An 18,477-nucleotide genomic window follows, 5' to 3' on the forward strand; every position below is an offset into this window, starting at 1 on the left:
GGTACAGAGAAGGGCGACCAGGAAGGTGGAGGATCTTCATCGGATGACGTACGAGGAGAGATTGAAGAATCTAAATATGTACACCCTGGAGGAAAGGAGGAGCAGAGGTGATATGATACAGACTTTCAGATACTTGAAAGGTGTTAATGATCAAAAGACAACGACAAACCTTTTCCTAAGGAAAAAAATCAGCAGAACCAGGGGTCACGATTTGAAGCTCCAGGGAGGAAGATTCAGAACCAATGTCAGGAAGTATTTCTTCACGGAGAGGGTGGTGGATGCCTGGAATGCCCTTCCGGAGGATGTGGTGAAGACCAGAACTGTGAAGGACTTCAAAGGGGCGTGGGATAAACACTGTGGATCCATAAAGTCAAGAGGCTGCCAATGAAGAGTGGGTGACTCGCCAGAATGATGGCTACTGCCTGGAGTCAATACCCTTATTAAATAAACATACACAGGCTTGACTCCAACATCGCTCTAAGCTTCAACAGCAAGAGGAAATGTGGAAAAAAGGATTCACACTCACAAAGAGGGGAGTAGCTGGCTTGTTACGGCGGTTACTACCCCAAATCAAATAAGCCTGATACTTCACTTTCAATGCATATACAGCATAGTTCTCTGATTCAACGGCAGGGGAGAAGAAAAGAGGGTTCGCACTCACAAAGCGGGGAGTAGCTGGCTTGTTACGGCGGTTACTACCCCAAACCAAATGGGCCTGATACTTCACTTTCGATGCACATCCAGCATGGCTCTCTGCTTCAACGGCATGGGAGAAGACTTATACGTCACGCATATCCAGCATAGCTCCCTGCTTCAACGGCAGGGGAGAAGAAAAACAACCAATAAGGGCTAATAACATAGTCTGGGTAAAACAAATAAGCATGGGTGCAGCTTGCTTATTGCGGCGGCTACTACCCCAAACTAATCAAGCTAGATATTTCACTTGGATGCAGCTCCATCACTGCTCTCTACATTAAAGGTGGGGATGGAAGGGAAATAGAACCAAGAGCTAAGAGAAACAGATAAGTATGAGAGAAAATATGTGTGAAGCTTGCTGGGCAGACTAGATGGGCCATTTGGTCTTCTTCTGCCGTCATTTCTATGTTTCTATGTTTCTATGTTTAAAATGACATCAAGGGTCTCTGCAGTGGGACTTGGCGCCTGCAGACTTAAATGGCTGCAGGCCTCGGATCTCTGACCAGAGGTGCAGGAATGACTTGCTGACGTACCGTGCACTGGAGAGAATCTCTTCGGAGATACAGTCAAGAACACGGTGGCCCAAATTTGGAACCACAATATGACCCTTCAGCAGCTCTCCACCAGCACTCTGGAGCCATCCTCCTCATCCAGGAAGTCGGCAAGATAAGGACCAAGGAACTCCTTCTTCCGCCTGAGGAAGTACTGTCCCCTGCCCTCTTGCTCCTGTCAACAATACCAGGGCTCTTGTGACTATCCCAGGCAACAAAGAGACTCTAAGCCCCAGCCAGTATCTCAGTCAACTCCAGGGACTGGATTTTGACTGGATTCTACAGAGCACATCCCAGTCACCCATACCTGGGGCAATGGATCTGCCAGTCAGGGGAAGCTGCGGTTCTTCACGAACCAGAGCCCAGTATAACCTCAGACCAGTGGTTTCTGTCCATTATCTGCCAAGGGTTCTGATTTAACTTATTGGATAAATTACCCCCCCCTCCCTGACTCCATTTTGGAGGTCGGTAGCGCATCAGGTGGTACTAATAATGGAGCTTTCCTCCATCTTAATGGCCAGAGCACGCAAACCCAATCCACCAGGGCAAAGAGGGCAGAAATTTTACTCCTGGTACTTCCTGATACCAAAGAAAACAGGAGGACTCCGTTCCATCCTAGACCTAAGGGCCTTGAACAGAGTGATCAAAAAAGAAAAGTTCAAGATGGTTTCCCTGGGCACCTTGATCCCCTTCTTGTTTATGTAGATGGGTTCAGCACTCAGGTTCTATGGTCCATCCAGGAATCTTTTTATCAGATCCATTTCCTGGAGCTCTAGGCAATTAGGTACGTGCTATGGGCTTTCAAAGATCAGCTGTCCAACAAAGTTGTCATGATCCAAACTGACAACCAAGTGGCAATGTGGTATGTCCACAAGCAGGGAGATATAGGATCGTACCTTTTGTGCCAGGAAGCAGTCCAGATTTGGTCATGGGCCATATCCCATGGGATGGTGCTCAGGGCTATGTACCTGGCCGGAATGTAGAATGTGATAGTCAACGGGCGAGCAACTTACTTTCCAAATAGGGTAAGATGACCAGAACCCGGGCTCCGGGCTGGAAGGTCCTCTGATCTGTGGGACAATTGTAAGCTTGGGTGTGAGCAGTCTGAGTTTTCTCTAAGGACAAGCAGGCTGCCTGCCTGGCTTTCTTTAGGCGCTCTTGCACCTGTATAAATTAGTCCACAAGATTCTGTCTGAGGTTTCCTTCATCCTCCCATGTCTCTCGAGCCACATCTAATTTGATTCTTGGTCTTCTACCATATAATAACTCAAAAGGCGAGAAGCCCATTGAATTCTGGGGCACTTCACAGACTGTGAATAACACATGGGATAGCAGCAAGTCCCAATGTTCATCTATGAATTTCTGAAATATTTGCTTAAGTGTTCTATTGAAGCACTCCATGAGGCCATTGGTCTGTGGATGGTACACTGACAGACTTAGAGTTTTCACCTTTAAACAGGCTGCAGAGTTGCTTTATTACTTTAGAGACAAATGGTATTCCTTGGTCTGTCAGGATCTCTTTGGGTAGTCCTACCCAAGAGAAAACTTCCATTAAGGCAGTTGCCACTGTCGGCGTTTTCATATTTTTCAGTGGTAGGGCCTCAGGGTATCTAGTGGCATAGTCCAGGATCATGAGAATATACTTATTACCTCGAGTTGCTCTTTCTAGTTGCACCATGAAGTCCTTCACCATGAAGGCCTTCATGGCTCAGATCAGTCCCTCAGGCAGTGGCCTCTCCCTCTTGTGGTACAACGTTTAAGCATCAAAGTACTCCTCGAGCTGCAGGTGTTCCGGACAAGAAACCTGAGGGCACTGATGATGAGGCAGATCCTGATTCTCTGGAGGATGGGGAAATTCCTTCGGGATTAGAACCGTATAGGACTATGTTGCGGTTCTTTCATAGAGATGAATTGCCGGCCCTGATTTCCCAAACATTGAAAATGCTGGGAGTTCCTGGAACAGATTCCATGTCTGAGCCAAAGAAAAATCCCATTTTGGAGTCTTTGCGGAAAGCCTCTTGTTTTTTCTTGGTTATGGAGGCTATTCAAGAATTGACTGATCTTGAATGGAATGCCCCGGAGACAAATTTTAAAGGGGGTAGGACTTTGGAAAGGCCTGTACCCCCTGGATCCAGTGGCAAGAGAGCCTCTGTGTTTTCCGAAAGTGGATGCGCTTGTCTATGCCGTCTCTAAATGGACAGCTGTCCCTATAGAGGGAGGAGCAGCCTTGAAGGATGTGCATGATAGAATTGAGGCCAACCTTAAGCAAGCATTTGAAGCAGTGGCAATGAATTTGCAAATAGCTTCCTGTTGTTTCCTGGTAGCTTGCTCTTATTTGCTTCTCTCTCAGGAAGTTGATGACTCTGGAGTGTCTTCCAGGTCAGTTATGGAACCTGCCACCGCCTTTTTAGCAGATGAGGGCTGCAGTTTGGTCCGCACCTCTGTCAGAGGAGTGGCTTTGGTAATAGTGGCCAGATGCCAGTTATGGCTGAGGAATTGGTCAGCCAATGAGACCTCCAAAGCTAATCTTATGAAATTGTCTTTTAAAGGCTTGCTCTTGTTTGGGAGTGAGTTGGAGAAGCTAGCCAGTAAGTGGGGCGAATCTCTGGTTCCTTGGTTGCCGGAGGATAAGAAGCATTACCGTGCCCCTTTCATATGAGGGATCGTCTCAGAGGTTCCAAGAATTTTCGTCCCTAAAGAGGGACAACCTTTCAAAGGACTTGGCCTTTTGGCAGGTCTCAGTCCTTTCGTCCCAGCAGCCCAGGTGGGGCGGGGGCTCGGGCAGTGCCGACACTCCCAATGAAGGTTTGCCAACCCATCCCCGGGAACAGGAGATGGGACGCCTCTCTCTCTTTTATCAGAGGTGGGTTGAGATCACATTAGATCAATGAGTCCTAGAAGTGATACGAGAAGTATATGTGCTGGAATTTTGCAGTGTTCCTTAGGACATGTTCATGGTGTCTCCCTGCTACTTCCCGTAGAAGAAGCAGGCGGTGGAGTGTACACTGTCAAGGCTCCTCAGTCTGAGGGCTGTGGTTCCAGTACCCACATCTCAAGAAAATACGGGTTGATATTCCATTTATTTCATTGTGCCCAAGAAGGAGGGCTTCTTTCATCCCATCCTGGATCTCAAAGAGATCAACCATCATTTGCGGGTGACTCATTTTCGCATGGAAACATTGCGGTCAGTGATAATGGCCGTGCAGTCAGGGGAATTCCTGACTTCCTTGGATCTATCCAAGGCTTACCTCCATATTCCTATCTGAGTGGAGCACCAACGTTTTCTGTGTTTTGCAGTGTTGAGGTGCCATTATCAGTTTTGCTACTGCATTTTGTTCTAGCCACTGCTCCCAGAATGTTTTCCAAGATTATGGTGGTGGTGGTGGCAGAACTGAGAAAGGATGGGATACTAATACACCCATATTTAGATGACTGGTTGATACGAGCCAAGTCTCTAGAAGAGAGCCATCTGGTGACCCGTAAAGTGATCGCCCTGTTATAAGAGCTTGGTTGGGTGGTGAACTTAGCCAAGAGCAGTCTTCAGCCATTTCAGTCATTGGAGTATCTGGGTGTGCAATTCAACACGATACAGAGCAAAATTTTTCTGCCAGAGGCTCATATTCAAAAGTTGGTGTCTCAGGTGCATCTCTTGGTGAGCACTATACACTCGACAGTATGGTCCTGTCTACAAGTATTCGGGTTGATGGTGGCAAACCTAGAAGTGGTGCTGTGGGCGAGGGCGCATATGCATCCCCTGTAGCGCTCCCTACTCTCTCATTGGAACCCGCATTCTCAGGACTACTCGATTCGGCTCCACCTGCCGATGGAAGTCTGCCTTCACCTCCAGAGGTGGTCACAAGTGGATCATCTGACAAAGAGAGTTTCTCTGACATTGCTGGACTGGTTGGTACTCACGACGGATGCGAGCCTCCAAGGTTGGGGAGTTCACTGTCAGGAACTAACAGCGCAAGGATGCTGGAAAACAGATGAGTCGCTCTGGAACATCAATCAGTTGGAAGCCCGGGGATTTGGCTGGTGTGCTTGTAGTTATGGGGCAGTTGCAGGGTCGAGCAGTCTGAATAATATCGGACAATCAGACGACGGTGGCTTACATCAATCAGCAGGTATCACAGAATATAGACCAACTTGTGTAATGGGTGGAAATGCATCTTCAGGTGATTTCGGCATTGCACATTGCAGGAAAAGGCAGACTTTCTCAGCAGGGAGAATCTGAACCTAGAAGAATGGGTATTGTCAGGCGAGGCATTCCTAATGGGCCTTCTGTTTATAGACCTGCTAGCGACTTCTCGCAATACGAAAGTTCCTCGATTCTTCAATCACAGGAGAGATCCGAAGTCTTTGGGTATAGATGCTCTTGTACAGGTCTGGCCAGAAGACAAGCTGCTGTATGCCTTTCACCTGTGGCCCATGTTGGGCAGAATAGTTCAAAAGATCGAAGGCCACAGGGAGATGGTGCTCCTGGTGGCACCAGATTGGCCTAGAAGACCAAGGTATGCAGATCTGCGAAGACTCCTGGTAGAGACCTCCCTTTGTCTTCTGCCGCACAGGAATCTGTTGCAGCAGGGGCCCATCCTTCACAAAGATCTGACTCAGTTTTGACTTACTGTATGGCCTTTGAAAGAGCTCACTTGTTGAAGTGTGGATATTCTTCTGCGGTGATTGCCACCTTGCTACGAGCTCTAAAGTTCTTCACTTCCTTAGCCTATGTGCGGGTCTGGCAAGTGTTTGAGGCTTGGTGTGAAGATTGAGGTATTATTCCTCGTTCAGTTAAGATCCTGCTCATTTTGGAATTTTTGCAGGATGGGTTAAATAAAGGGTTGGCCCTTAATTCCTTGAAGGTACAGGTAGTGACTTTTGCCTGTTTCAGGGGCCAAGTGAATGGTGAATCCTTATCGTCTCATCCAGATGTGGCCTGCTTCTTGAGGAGAGTGAAACATCTTTGTTCTCCCTTGCGGTTACCAGTTCCTTGGTGGAGTCTTAACGTGGTGTTGGATTTCTTCGTGGGCCTTATGTTTTGACTGCTGCGTAGCCTTTCCTTGCAGTTATTGACCTTGAAACAATGTTTTTCCGGTCAATAAGCAGGTTGAATTAGCCATGCTGTCTGGAGCATCCTCAAGGCAGCCCTGGGCAGAGCTTCTCTCAAAAATCACAGAGATTTGTCTCTGTGTGCCTGCGCGGCTCTTCCCGTGCGATACTGACTCTCCTCAGTCTTTTTTTTTTCCACACTTCTAGCTGCATGCAGAGCTGTTTCTCTCTCTTCATTTTCCTCAGTGAATTTAAAAAAAACAAAACCAAAGAACTTTTAAGTGCTACCATGGCTCCAAAACCTTCTGGTTTCAAATATTGTCAATGAGGGAACTACTACTATCTCTGCCTGGGCCCAGAACATGACCAGTCCACCTGCAGAGACTGTGGGAGGAAGTTGCCCAGGCCCAGAAACAATGGGTCTTGAAGATAGCCAAATTGCGCGAAGAAGGGGCAGGTTCATATGCCCCAGCATTGAAATGATTGTCCTCACACTTATCCCCGGGGCCAAAAACACAAAGAGCTGAGCAGACCAGGAGAACTTCTTCCCTGGGCCCGACTGGAGGCAAAAAGAGGCAGAGCCAGGTGGTACAAGCTGCTAAAGCGCTCAAGCTCCCCCACTCCCGAAAAGACCACAAGCTTTGGGGGATGCGCCATAAAAACCCAAGCTAGGACGGTATCTCCAGCTTCCTCCAGCATCATACCTCATGGACCAACGCATGTGCTGAAGTTAGGCAAACACAATGCAAGGAGGGGTCAACGCATGCATGAAGGGGGAAGACTACACATGATGCAGAGATATGCCACACAGCGAAGCACACGATGCATCAAAACGTGACTCGCAAGCACTGCTCCCACTGATGCAGGTGCTTCTTAAAAAGAAGACGGCATAAGAACCCACCATGAAGAGTCTATCGACGATGCATACAATGCATACCAGCAGGGCTTTAAGCCCTCAACAGGAAAGGACGGCGCATAAGTACAGGCCTCCCCAGAAGCAGGCTTCCCCCCCAAATGAAGGATTTTCAGGTTGTGTTCTTGCTAGAGAAGCTCTTGAAGCTGGGGTTTTGTTTTGTGCTATGGCCCTTGAGAGGGCTCACTTGTTGAAGCATGAATATTCATCTATGGTGGTTGCCCTCTTGCTACAAGCGAGAAAGTTCTCCACTTCCTTAGCTTATGTGCTGGTTTGGCGAGTGTTTAAGGCTTGTGGAGCCTTAATTTGGTGTTGGATTTCTTGGCGGGCCCTACAGTTTGACCTTTGCATAGCATTGCATAGCACTTACTGACTATGAAAGTGGTGTTTCTGGTGGTGATATGTTCTGCAAGTCAAATTTCCGAGCTGCAGGCCTTGTCTTGCCGGGAGCCATTCTTTTAGGTGACTCCAGGATCGATACAGCTGAATAGTATTCCTTCATTCTTGCCTAAAATGCTCTCAGATTTTCACTTGAATCAGTCCATTTCCTTGCCGTCCTTGGATAAGGAAAGAGATGCGGAAGAATATCGCCTGTTGCATCTCTTGGATGACAAGAGACATGTCATGAGGTACCTGGAGGTTCCTAAATCTTTCCAAAAGATGGATCACCTGTTTGTCCTTCATGGTGGAGGAAAGCAGGGCGAACCAGCTTCATGAGGTACATTAGCTCGCTAGATTAAGGAGGTGGTCATGACCACATATGTTGATGCTGAAAACCCGTTGCCTACTCAGGTTAGGGCTCATTCCACTAGGGCTCAGGTAGTGTCATGGGTGGAGGTTAGATTGTTGTCTCCTAAGAACATAAGAACATAAGAAATTGCCATACTGGGTCAGACCAAGGATCCTTCAAGCCCAGCATCCTGTTTCCAACAGTGGCCAACCACTAAATAGATCCCATGCTACTGATGCCAGTAATAGCAGTAGCTATTTTTAAGTCAACTTTATTAATAGTTACTGGACTTCTCTTCCATGAACTTATCCAAACCTTTTTTAAACCCAGCTACACTAACTGCACTAACCATATCCGTTGGCAACAAATTCCAGAGCTTAATTGTGCATTGAGTGAAAAAGAATTTTCTCTGAATAGTTTTAAATGTGCTACTTGCTAACTTCATGGAGTGCCCCCTAGACTTTCTATTATCTGATTCATATTTACTCGTTCTAGACCTCTCATGATTTTAAAGACCTCTATCATATCCCCCCTTAGCTTTCTCTTCTCCAAGCTGATCAGCCCTAACCTATTTAGCCTTTCCTCATAGGGGAGCTATTCCATCCCCTTTATCATTTTGGTCACCCTTCTCTATACCTTCTCCATTGCAACTATATCTTTTTTGAGATGCGGCGACCAGAATTGTACACAGTATTCAAGATGCAGTATCACCATGGAGTGATACAGAGGCATTATGATATTTTCTAGGGATGTGAATCGTTTTTTAACAATTTAAAATATCGTCCGATATATTTTAAATCGTCAAAAATCGTTAGAGCCGCGATACAATAACAATTCCCCCAATTTATCGTTAAAAAATCGTAAATCGGGGGAAGGGGGAGGGGAAGGGGAGGGCGGGAAAACCGGCACACTAAAACAACCCTAAAACCCACCCCGACCCTTTAAAATAAATCCCCCACCCTCCTGAACCCCCCCAAAATGCCTTAAATTACCTGGGGTCCAGAGGAAGGGTCCCGGTGTGATCTTTTACTCTCGGACCTCCATGGTCTGTAGAAACAGAATGGCGCTGGCGCTACCTTTGCCCTGTCATATGACAGGGCAAAGGTAGCGCCGGCGCCATTTTGTTTCTACAGACCACGGAGGTCCGAGAGTAAAAGATCACACCGGGACCCTTCCTCTGGACCCCAGGTAATTTAAGGCATTTTGGGGGGGTTCGGGAGGGTGGGGGATTTATTTTAAAGGGTCGGGGTGGGTTTTAGGGTGTTTTAGTGTGCCGGTTTTCCCGCCCTCCCCCCCCACTGGACCCCAGGTAATTTAAGGCATTTTGGGGGGGTTCGGGAGGGTGGGGGATTTATTTTAGGGATGTTTTAGTGTGCCGGTTTTCGATTTACACGATATTTTAAAAACCCAAACTGCGACGATCCGATTCCCTCCCCCTCCCAGCCGAAATCGATCGTTAAGACGATCGATCACACGATTCACATCTCTAATATTTTCCAATTTTTTTACCGTTCCCTTCCTAATAATTCTCCACATTCTGTTTGCTTTTTTGACTGCTGCAGCACACTGAGCTGTTGACATTTGCTGAGCCATGACAGGGTCCTCCTTACACACCTTTTCCAGTTATCGTCTGGATGTGCAGGCCTGGAAAGATGCAGCCTCTGTACATGTGGTTTTGACTGGACCATAGGCAGCCTCCCACCCTATTCGGGAGTAGCTTGGGTACATCCCACTGGTCCTGAATCCATCTATCCACATGCTAGGAAATGAGAAATTACTACTTATCTGATAATTTCCTTTTCCTTAAGGTGGATAGATGGATTCAGCTTCCTGCCTTGGGCTGTCAAATGATTATGTGATGGTCCTCCTGTGTGGCTTCGTGTTCAAGGGGATTACTGATAAGTTTTCATCCGGTCCCCAGACTAGTATGCATACGTTCTTGCCTGAGTTCATTGTTTCTTCTTGGTTAAATACAGAAATAGTTGTTTGTTTTTAATCAAGTTTTTGCTAGTCTGTGCACAGTTGCTTTTGAAGAGAATACTGGCAGGCTGATGTTACTGCAGGACTATATATACTGTGACGTCAATTTGCTCCGTCTCCATCTGCTGGTAGAGGCACATATGGGCGCAGAGCCGCTAATTTTTAAGTTATCTAGCTAAATGCTTCTGAATATGGACCTCTTTGGGAAGGGGGCAATGTTAATTCTCTCATCAGCATGGGATTTCCCCTTTGGGGGCACTAAGCTGGATGCACAGTTAAATGTACATTTTGGGGCGGATTTTAAAACCCCTGCGCGCCTATTTTGCATAGGCCGCCGATGCGCGCAGAGCCCTGGGACGCGCGTAAGTCCTGGGGCTTCCTTCGGGGGCGTGGCGGGGGCGTGGCAGGGGCATGGCGGGATGATGCGGCGTTTAGGGGCGGGGTGCGGTGTTTCGGGGGTGGCGACGTGGGCGTGGTTTCGGCCCGGGGGCATTCTGGGGGCGTGGCCACGGCCTCTGGAACAGCCCCCGGGACCGGACCACGAAGCGGGGCAGCCACGCGGGGCAGACACGTGCAAAGTTACGCCTGCTTTCAGCAGGCGTAACTTTGCCAACAAAGGTAAGGGGGGGGGTTAGATAGGGCCGGGGGGGTGGGTTAGGTAGGGGAAGGGAGGGGAAGGTGGGGGGAGGGCGAAGGAAAGTTCCCTCCGAGGCCGCTCCGAAATCGGAGCGGCCTTGGAGGGAACAGGCAGCGCGCGCTGGGCTCGGCGCGCGCAGGTTGCACAAATGTGCACCCCCTTGCGCGCCGACCCCGGATTTTATAAGATACGCGCGGCTACGCGCGTATCTTATAAAATCCAGCGTACTTTTGTTCGCGCCTGCTGTGCGAACAAAAGTACGCGCTCGCGCAAATATTTAAAATCTGCCCCTTTGTGCATGTAAAACTCCTTCCTGCATTGGCAGTAAGGTTTATGCGCACAAAATGTGTTCAAGTACGGGTAAAACTGTGTGGTCTGCTGAAAGCACCTTTTTGTAAGTATAAAGATACCTCGAGAGAGCAAAGGTTGTTTTTCTCTTCCCCCCCACTGGGGTCCAGTGGGGGGGAAGGGAAGGGGGAGGGTGGGAAAACCAGCGCACTAAAACAACCCTAAAACCCACCCCGACCCTTTAAAATAAATCCCCCACCCTCCCAAACCCCCCCAAAATGCCTTAAATTACCTGGGGTCCAGAGGAAGGGTCCCGGTGTGATCTTATGACAAGGCAAAGGTAGCACCGGCGCCATTTCTACAATGCACAGGAGGTCCGAGAGTAAAAGATCACACCGGGACCCTTCCTCTGTACCCCAGGTAATTTAAGGCATTTTGAGGGGGTTCGGGAGGGTGGGGGATTTATTTTAAAGGGTCGGGGTGGGTTTTAGGGTTGTTTTAGTGTGCCGGTTTTCCCGCCCTCCCCCTTCCCCCGATTTACGATTTTTTGACGATAAATCGGGGGAATTGTTATTGTATCGCGGCTCTAACGATTTTTGACGATTTAAAATATATCGGACGATATTTTAAATCGTCAAAAAACGATTCACATCCCTATTTGTCTCCATAGCTGTGAAAAAATTCCACAGCTTGAGAAAATCGGATACAGGCCATTATTTGGCAATTTGCTATCAACCATGCTTTCAAATACCGTCAGAGTATCTGCCATTTCAAAATGGTATTTGAAAGCATGGTTGATATCAAGTTGCAAGATGATGGTCATTCAGAGTGATCAGCAGAATTTTTTACAAGCACTCCGTGATACAGAAATAAGCAGATCTTGAAATGTAGTACTGTGTTGTTTATGTAATTTGTGCACTTTAGTCTGCTGAGTTATCTTCTCCTCCTTTTGTGTTTAAGATCATTGAAGACTTTATAGAAGAGAATTATTATTATTAAAATTATAAAATCTCTTTTCTACCATAGAAATAATGCCATGTTTATGGAAAGAAATTTTAAAATTCATATTTAAAAAATGACATAAATAAGCACATTAAATGACATAAATAAGCACATTAAAATATGCACTAAAGTTAGATATGCCCATGAATATAAATGGTTAAGTTTCGTAGATATGAAGGTCCTTTTTTGATAATTGGTGATCTACAAATTGTATTAAAGCAAAAGTGTAAATTAATGTGAATAATTTTTATTGAACCTTCATAAGAATTGTAGAGCTCATGATATGAACCTAGCAAAAATCAACTCATTGTAGCTGATCAACAAGATAATGGACACCACATGTCAGAGCAATACTGGATATTGAGCCAACAGGAGGGAAGAATGAATCTTCCTGCTGACTAGCTAGGACCCTAGGGGTGAGTTTATTGAGGTGGTTAAAGGCTAAAGATAGTGGGGTAGATTTTTAAAAAAAGCGCGTTCACGTACTTTTGTTGGCGCACCAGGCGCAAACAAAAGTACGCTGGATTTTATAAGATACGCACGTAGCCGCGCGTATCTTATAAAATCCTGGATCGGCGCGCAAGGCTGCCGATTTTGGGCAGCCGGCGCGCGCCAAGCCGCGCAGCCTACCTCCGTTCCCTCCGAGGCTGCTCCGAAATCGGAGTGACCTCGGAGGGAACTTTCTTTCGCCCTCCCCTCACCTTCCCCTCCCTTCCCCTACCTAACCCACCCCCCCGGCCCTATCTAACCCCCCCTACCTTTATCCATGGATTTACGCCTCCCGGAGGGAGACGTAAATCCACGCGCACCAGCGGGCTGCTGGCGCGCCGAGACCCCACCCGGGGGCGGTTCCGGAGGGCAAGGCCACGCCCCCGGAATGCCCCGGGCCGAAACCACGCCCCAGGGCCCGCCCCCAAAACGCTGCGTCGTTCGGCCCCGCCCCCGACACCCCCCCGACACGCCCCCTTCAGAAAACCCTGGGACATAGGCGCGCCGGCGCGCAAGGCCCTGCTCGCGTAAATCCGGGCAGATTTACGTGAGCAGGGCTTTTAAAATCCGCCCGAGTGATTGGGGAAATAATAGGGATTTATACTTTGAAAATGAGGAAGGAATGGGAGACGATTAAGGAATGGTGGCATCCCCTCTAGCTTTTTCCATCTGTGATAGACTGGAAGATAGTGGGTTTGGGGGCTGGTGGCATCCCTTTGCCCTATTTTTGACACTGGTGGGAGAAAGGGAAGATCACATGGAAACAAAATTTATAGTTCTATCGTGACAATGGGAGAAGACTTAGACAGCTAGTTTTTATCCAAAAATCAGCTTAATTATGTGGCCATCAAAGTTAGACGCTCAACGTGTTTTTGAAAATTAGCCTGTATATCTTCTTGGGAGACAAGATGCTATGCTAAATGACTAAGTGGCAAATTACCTATTACTTTCTGTCACTGTGCAATGGAATGCAGATTAAGAACATAAGAATTTTCAACACAAGAAGTTTGCTAGTATACCCACAACAGGTAAGTAATTTCTCTTTCCTTTTATGTAAGATATTGCACATTATTATTATTTTTTTTTTTACTTTGTCTATTACCTAAGCTCGGTGTTAGTGTATCGCCCTTCCACCAATGAGGGGCAAGTAGACGAGGGCGTGAGGGTGGTCATGCTTAGAGCAGGCAGTGAAGGGTCTCTCAGTAGAGTTACAGACATCTCTGATAACTGTAAAAAAAAAAAAAGAAAGCAAAATATTTCGTTAACCATTTTCCTAAAATCAAACATGTAAAAAGTATGTTTTCATGATATTTACCTATGTTATGATGTTATCATTATCTGAAATAAAACCCAGTGCTAGAAGCATGATTATTTAAGCAATCTTGAAGTATATGCACTAAAGTCTTGGTGCCTATTTACTAAAGGGTGTTAACATTAACATCTGCATTAAAGCATTAGCTAATACCCATGTACAACACGCACTATTTGCATGTACAGTAGTGTTTCTACCAGCTCTCCAACAGTAATGCTAATGCATATGTAATTGGCTATTTAGCAAATTACTTCATGACATATTAACGCTGATTGTACAAATGCTGAAAAATAGACTAGCAGACTGTGTTATCACCAGCCTCCAGGGTCCCCTCCCCACACAGAATGCAGGGCCTCTAGGCAACTCTCCCTCTCCTCCCTGAAAGAGAGCAGACCTTTATGTCCCAACCTCTGAAAAGAATGAACACTCACTCAGACTCTTATGGGTCTCTTGAAACCTCTCCTTCCCAACTAAAAGAATCAAAAACAGAATAGGCCTTTTGGTCCTCCCCCAAACCACCACCACCTCCTAAAACTCAAGCTGCTACCAAATTCAACCACCATGTCTCCCAAAATACTATGGGCATCCAAACTCCGATTCCCTGAAACATGACAGACTTCCAAGGTTGGTTTTGGAGGCAGAGGGAAGACTCTTAGGATCAATTTTCAAAGAATTTAGGTGTTAAACTGTGGGAGTTAAGTTCTTGAATTGGCCCTTATAAAATTTACTTGGACTGAGTACCTAAAATGAGGCTTCTAATTTCACTAGGCTCCTAATTTAGATGCCAAAAAGTGGGTGGCTAAAGGGAGCAGATTTAGGATTGGGGAAACAGTTAGGTGCTTAGCACTGATTTTCAGAATAAGGCACCTAACCTAGGAGTCTAAATCTAGACAACTGAGTAGCAGACCCAGATTTAGGACACTACATTTTCAGTTGAAAACTAAGGAGTGAATTTTCAAAGGAATTATGTACAAAAAAAGTAGCATATATTTTAGCAATTTTCAAAAGCCCATTTATGCATGTAAAGTCTTTTGAAAATTATTTCCTAAGCCTCTTAAGTTAAGTTGAAAATAAGCATCTAACTTGGGGGTCATTCATCAAAGGCTTATTGCATGCAATATGGCTGTATCGCATGCGATAAGCCTCTAGCGCATGCGAAAAGGGCATTTTCGCATGCAATAGAATGCAAATTAGGGGGAGGGGAAGAGACAGGGCAGGGAGGGCGGAGTCAAGGTGGGGAGGGGCGGAGTCTGCGGTATCTTCGCTGCCGGTGACAATGTTACTAACATTATTGTCGGCAGTAGCACACCGAATAGCACCACTTTTCATGATGGCCCGCCCCCCCCTCGCTTCCCCACCCCCCCGGTTTCACAGGATTCATCATTCTGTGAGGAATGATGAATCCAGGCCTTAGAGGCCTAAATTTAGGAGCTGAGCTTTTTTTGAATATTGGCCTTATAGTGTTTTGAGGAGTGGGAGTTAGATTCCAAAGGCCCATTCTGTTTCATTAGGTGAATTTGAAAGAGGGCATGGAAGCCTTTTCTGAGGGTGGGGGTGTTCTCTGCACTAACCAGGCCTTTCAGTATGGGTGATTTATGCAGAGAAACCTGAAATATAGAACACAGTAATGTTCCCATGGCCGATACAGTAAAAACCGTGGGAGAGCGGGCGAGCGCCCGCTCTCCCAGCGCGCGCACAGGACACTCTCCTATGTGCGCGATACAGTAAAAATTTTTATTTAAATTAGGCCCAGCGGTAAAAAGAGGCGCTAGGGACACTAGCGCGTCCCTAGTGCCTCTTTTCGGACAGGAGCGGCAGCTATCAGCGGGTTTGACAGCCGATGCTCAATTTTGCCGGTGTCGGTTCTCGAGCCCGCTGACAGCCACAGGTTCGGAAACCGGACGCCGGCAAAATTGAGCGTCCTGTTTTCAACCCTCAAGCCACGGGCCTATTTCAAAATTATTTTTTTTTTTACTTTTTTAAACTTTCGGGACCTCCGACTTAATATCACCATGATATTAAGTCGGAGGGTGTACAGAAAAGCAGTTTTTACTGCTTTTCTGTACACTTTCCCAGTGCCGAGAGAAATTAGTGCCTACCTTTGGGAAGGTGCTAATTTCTGAAAGTAAAATGTGCGGTTTGGCTGCACATTTTACTTACTGAATCGCGCGGGAATACCCAATAGGGCCATCAACATGCATTTTCATGTTGCGGGCGCTATTAGGTTTGGGGTGGTTGGACGCGCATTTTGGACACGCTATTACCCCTTACTGAATAAGGGGTAAAGCTAGTGCGTCGAAAACGCGCGTCCAAATGCCGGCTAACAGTGCGCTCCGTTGGAGTGCACTGTACTGTATCGGCCTGTTAGTCAGCATGGCCATGGAATCACTGCTGCGTCTCATTACTTCACAGGGACTTTTTTCAAACTGAAGCATGGGCGCACCCAGATACACAACAATTTTATAATTTGCACGCATGATAAAAAATAGTCTGTGTGCACTTGTTCACCTAATTTTAAATGGGTGTGTTCCTATATGCGTAAATCCTGCTTCTACCGCATAAGTCAAGGAATTTTAAAAGCAGTGTGTGTCCACACCATTGCCAGTTTCACCAGTTCATCTACCAGTTCGCCTAGTTAACAGCTAGGTCCTCCAAACTCCCCTAGTTGAATAGCTTACACTTTCCCCAATTAGCCCAGACCTTTAAAACCCCTCAGGTATGGATAGTTTTTTAATTTTTTAAACTTACACCTCATCCCTAAAAGAAGTAAACTTACATGGCAGAGGATTTGGGCATACGCCCAGGCGCGTAAGTATTTACGTGCACATCTCTTGGCCATGCCCTGAAACACCCATATCCCACCCAGACCGTACCCACGGCCCACCCCTTTTTGAAAACTTTTGAGATATGTGTGCAGTGGGAAATATGTGCACATCTGGGCGGCTTTTAACATTCTGTGGGCATGCGCAAGCCATTCTGATTTTGGTGTGCACCTGGCTTTTAAAATCTACCTCATATAGAGCATTAAAAATTGATTTAACATCTGCATTAAAACCAGTAGGTAACTCACATTATCATGCTAGTTTTAAAGTGGGTGTAATTAACTTCACTCACAATAGATTAGATCATAGTTTCGGGATTGCAGAGTCAAAGGACGCTCAGATTGTACCATTTGGCACCAATATGACTAATGAAGGTAATTTGGATTTATCTGTATATTCAGCTAATGTGAATCCAGAACTTTGGGATGAATTTAGGTTAATTTCAGAGATTGAAACATTGAAGACTTTCAATCCTTGCATGCCACCTTCTGTGCCCTTGAGCCTATCCCTTCTAAACTACTCATTCAAGGAATAGGTAAACTTTGATTATCAATGGTAATTTACAACAGGGTTATTTTCTTTCTGTGCTGAAATGAGCAATTATTCAACCGGTGCTTAAAAAGAATAATCTGGACCCTGAAGTTCTGAAAAATGGTTGGCTAGTACCTAATCTCCCTTTTTAAGGAAAACCTTTTGAAATTGTGAAGTCATTCTTGGATAATATACTTGTACGGCATCCCAGACATTTGGGTTTTAGACCAAGACATAGCATGGAATCAGTTTAACTTTGTTTAGTGAACAAAATTTGAGTTTAGGAAGATAAAAGTAAGGACACCTTGTTGGTACTTTAAGACCAAGCAGCTGCTTTTGATACCATATGTCATTCATATGGATCGAATAAAAAATATTGGTATCAAAGCAACTGTGTTTTGTTTTCAATGGTTTAAAGCAATCTAGCCCATTTATCTTTAATAATATTATTGCCTATAGGCCATCTAGGTCATTATGATGATCTCACTTAGACTTACTTCAGATTCCTCCATTTTTTCAGATAAGACTAGAGCTCACTTATACAACTGTTTTTATTTATTTTGATCCAAGTCTACTGAATTAAGTTTCTTTTGTCATTCGAGACCCTTCTATCTGAAGTTAGGGAACATATTTTGGTTGTTTGACTCAGTATGTTCATTTTTAGGATGTTTTACTTCAATATTTATGGGAAATATATTCTAGTTTGATTTTAGGAGCCAAAGACTGTCGAGAAGGATGGGCTAAGAGATAATTGGATTGAGGGTGAAACGAGCAAAGGGTTGAGAGTTGAGTGGGCTGAGAGATTATTGGGTTGAGGGCAGAGTGGGTGAAATATGTATCAATTTTTTAAATTTTTGTTTTATTTACTGTAACTATTGGGAAGCTAGGTTGGATGAAAGTGAAAAGGAGAAGTAATTTTATTTATGATTAGATGAGTGTGAAGGGTGGATGGTGGAGTTTTTATCTTATGTATATGTTTACACTTTGAGTGATTCCTGAGTAAACAAATACAACTAAAATAACTAAATACATAAACTCCAATCTGACTAGTTTCATTTAGGTACTGAATATAAGCTCTGGAAGATGAATCAGAAGGGAAGGTGAGGACCTTTTAACATGATTCTAAGGCTATACTGATGGGTAAACTCAGAGAAGTATCTTGCTTCTTGCCATTAAGCGCCCTTTTGGGACTGTTACAAATTATCCTGGAAAAGAAAGGAAAGAATAGACTTTAAAAAAGTAATCTAATTATTAATTTAGATAGCTTTCACAAAGTCCCTCCTGTAATTCAATCTTCTGAAAAATAAGGTGTCTATTAAGATCTGCAGCCCTGTTTATACTCTATTTCAGTGGAAGCTGCATACAAATGATACAATTGCTATTTCTCATTTGTTTTTCTTGTCTTTTGACTTTAGTGAATTTTGTTCAACTTAGTACTTGCTGATGATTTTGCTTTCCTGTTTAAAATGATAATGTAGTT

General features: G+C 45.5%; 1 protein-coding gene across 5 annotated transcripts in view; it reads right to left on the bottom strand.

Moving 5' to 3' along the window:
* The window catches only part of KIF1A (kinesin family member 1A), a 416,621-nt gene that overhangs the window by 14,976 nt on the left and 383,168 nt on the right, over positions 1–18,477 (bottom strand). For all 5 annotated transcript variants that reach the window (XM_029616880.1, XM_029616879.1, XM_029616878.1 and 2 more), the window contains one exon: positions 13,435–13,559. In XM_029616880.1, the coding sequence (XP_029472740.1) occupies positions 13,435–13,559 (125 nt within the window). The remainder of the gene's footprint in view (positions 1–13,434; positions 13,560–18,477) is intronic.

This window comes from Rhinatrema bivittatum, chromosome 9, assembly GCF_901001135.1.
Source record: "Rhinatrema bivittatum chromosome 9, aRhiBiv1.1, whole genome shotgun sequence".
Taxonomy (NCBI): Eukaryota; Metazoa; Chordata; class Amphibia; order Gymnophiona; family Rhinatrematidae; genus Rhinatrema; species Rhinatrema bivittatum.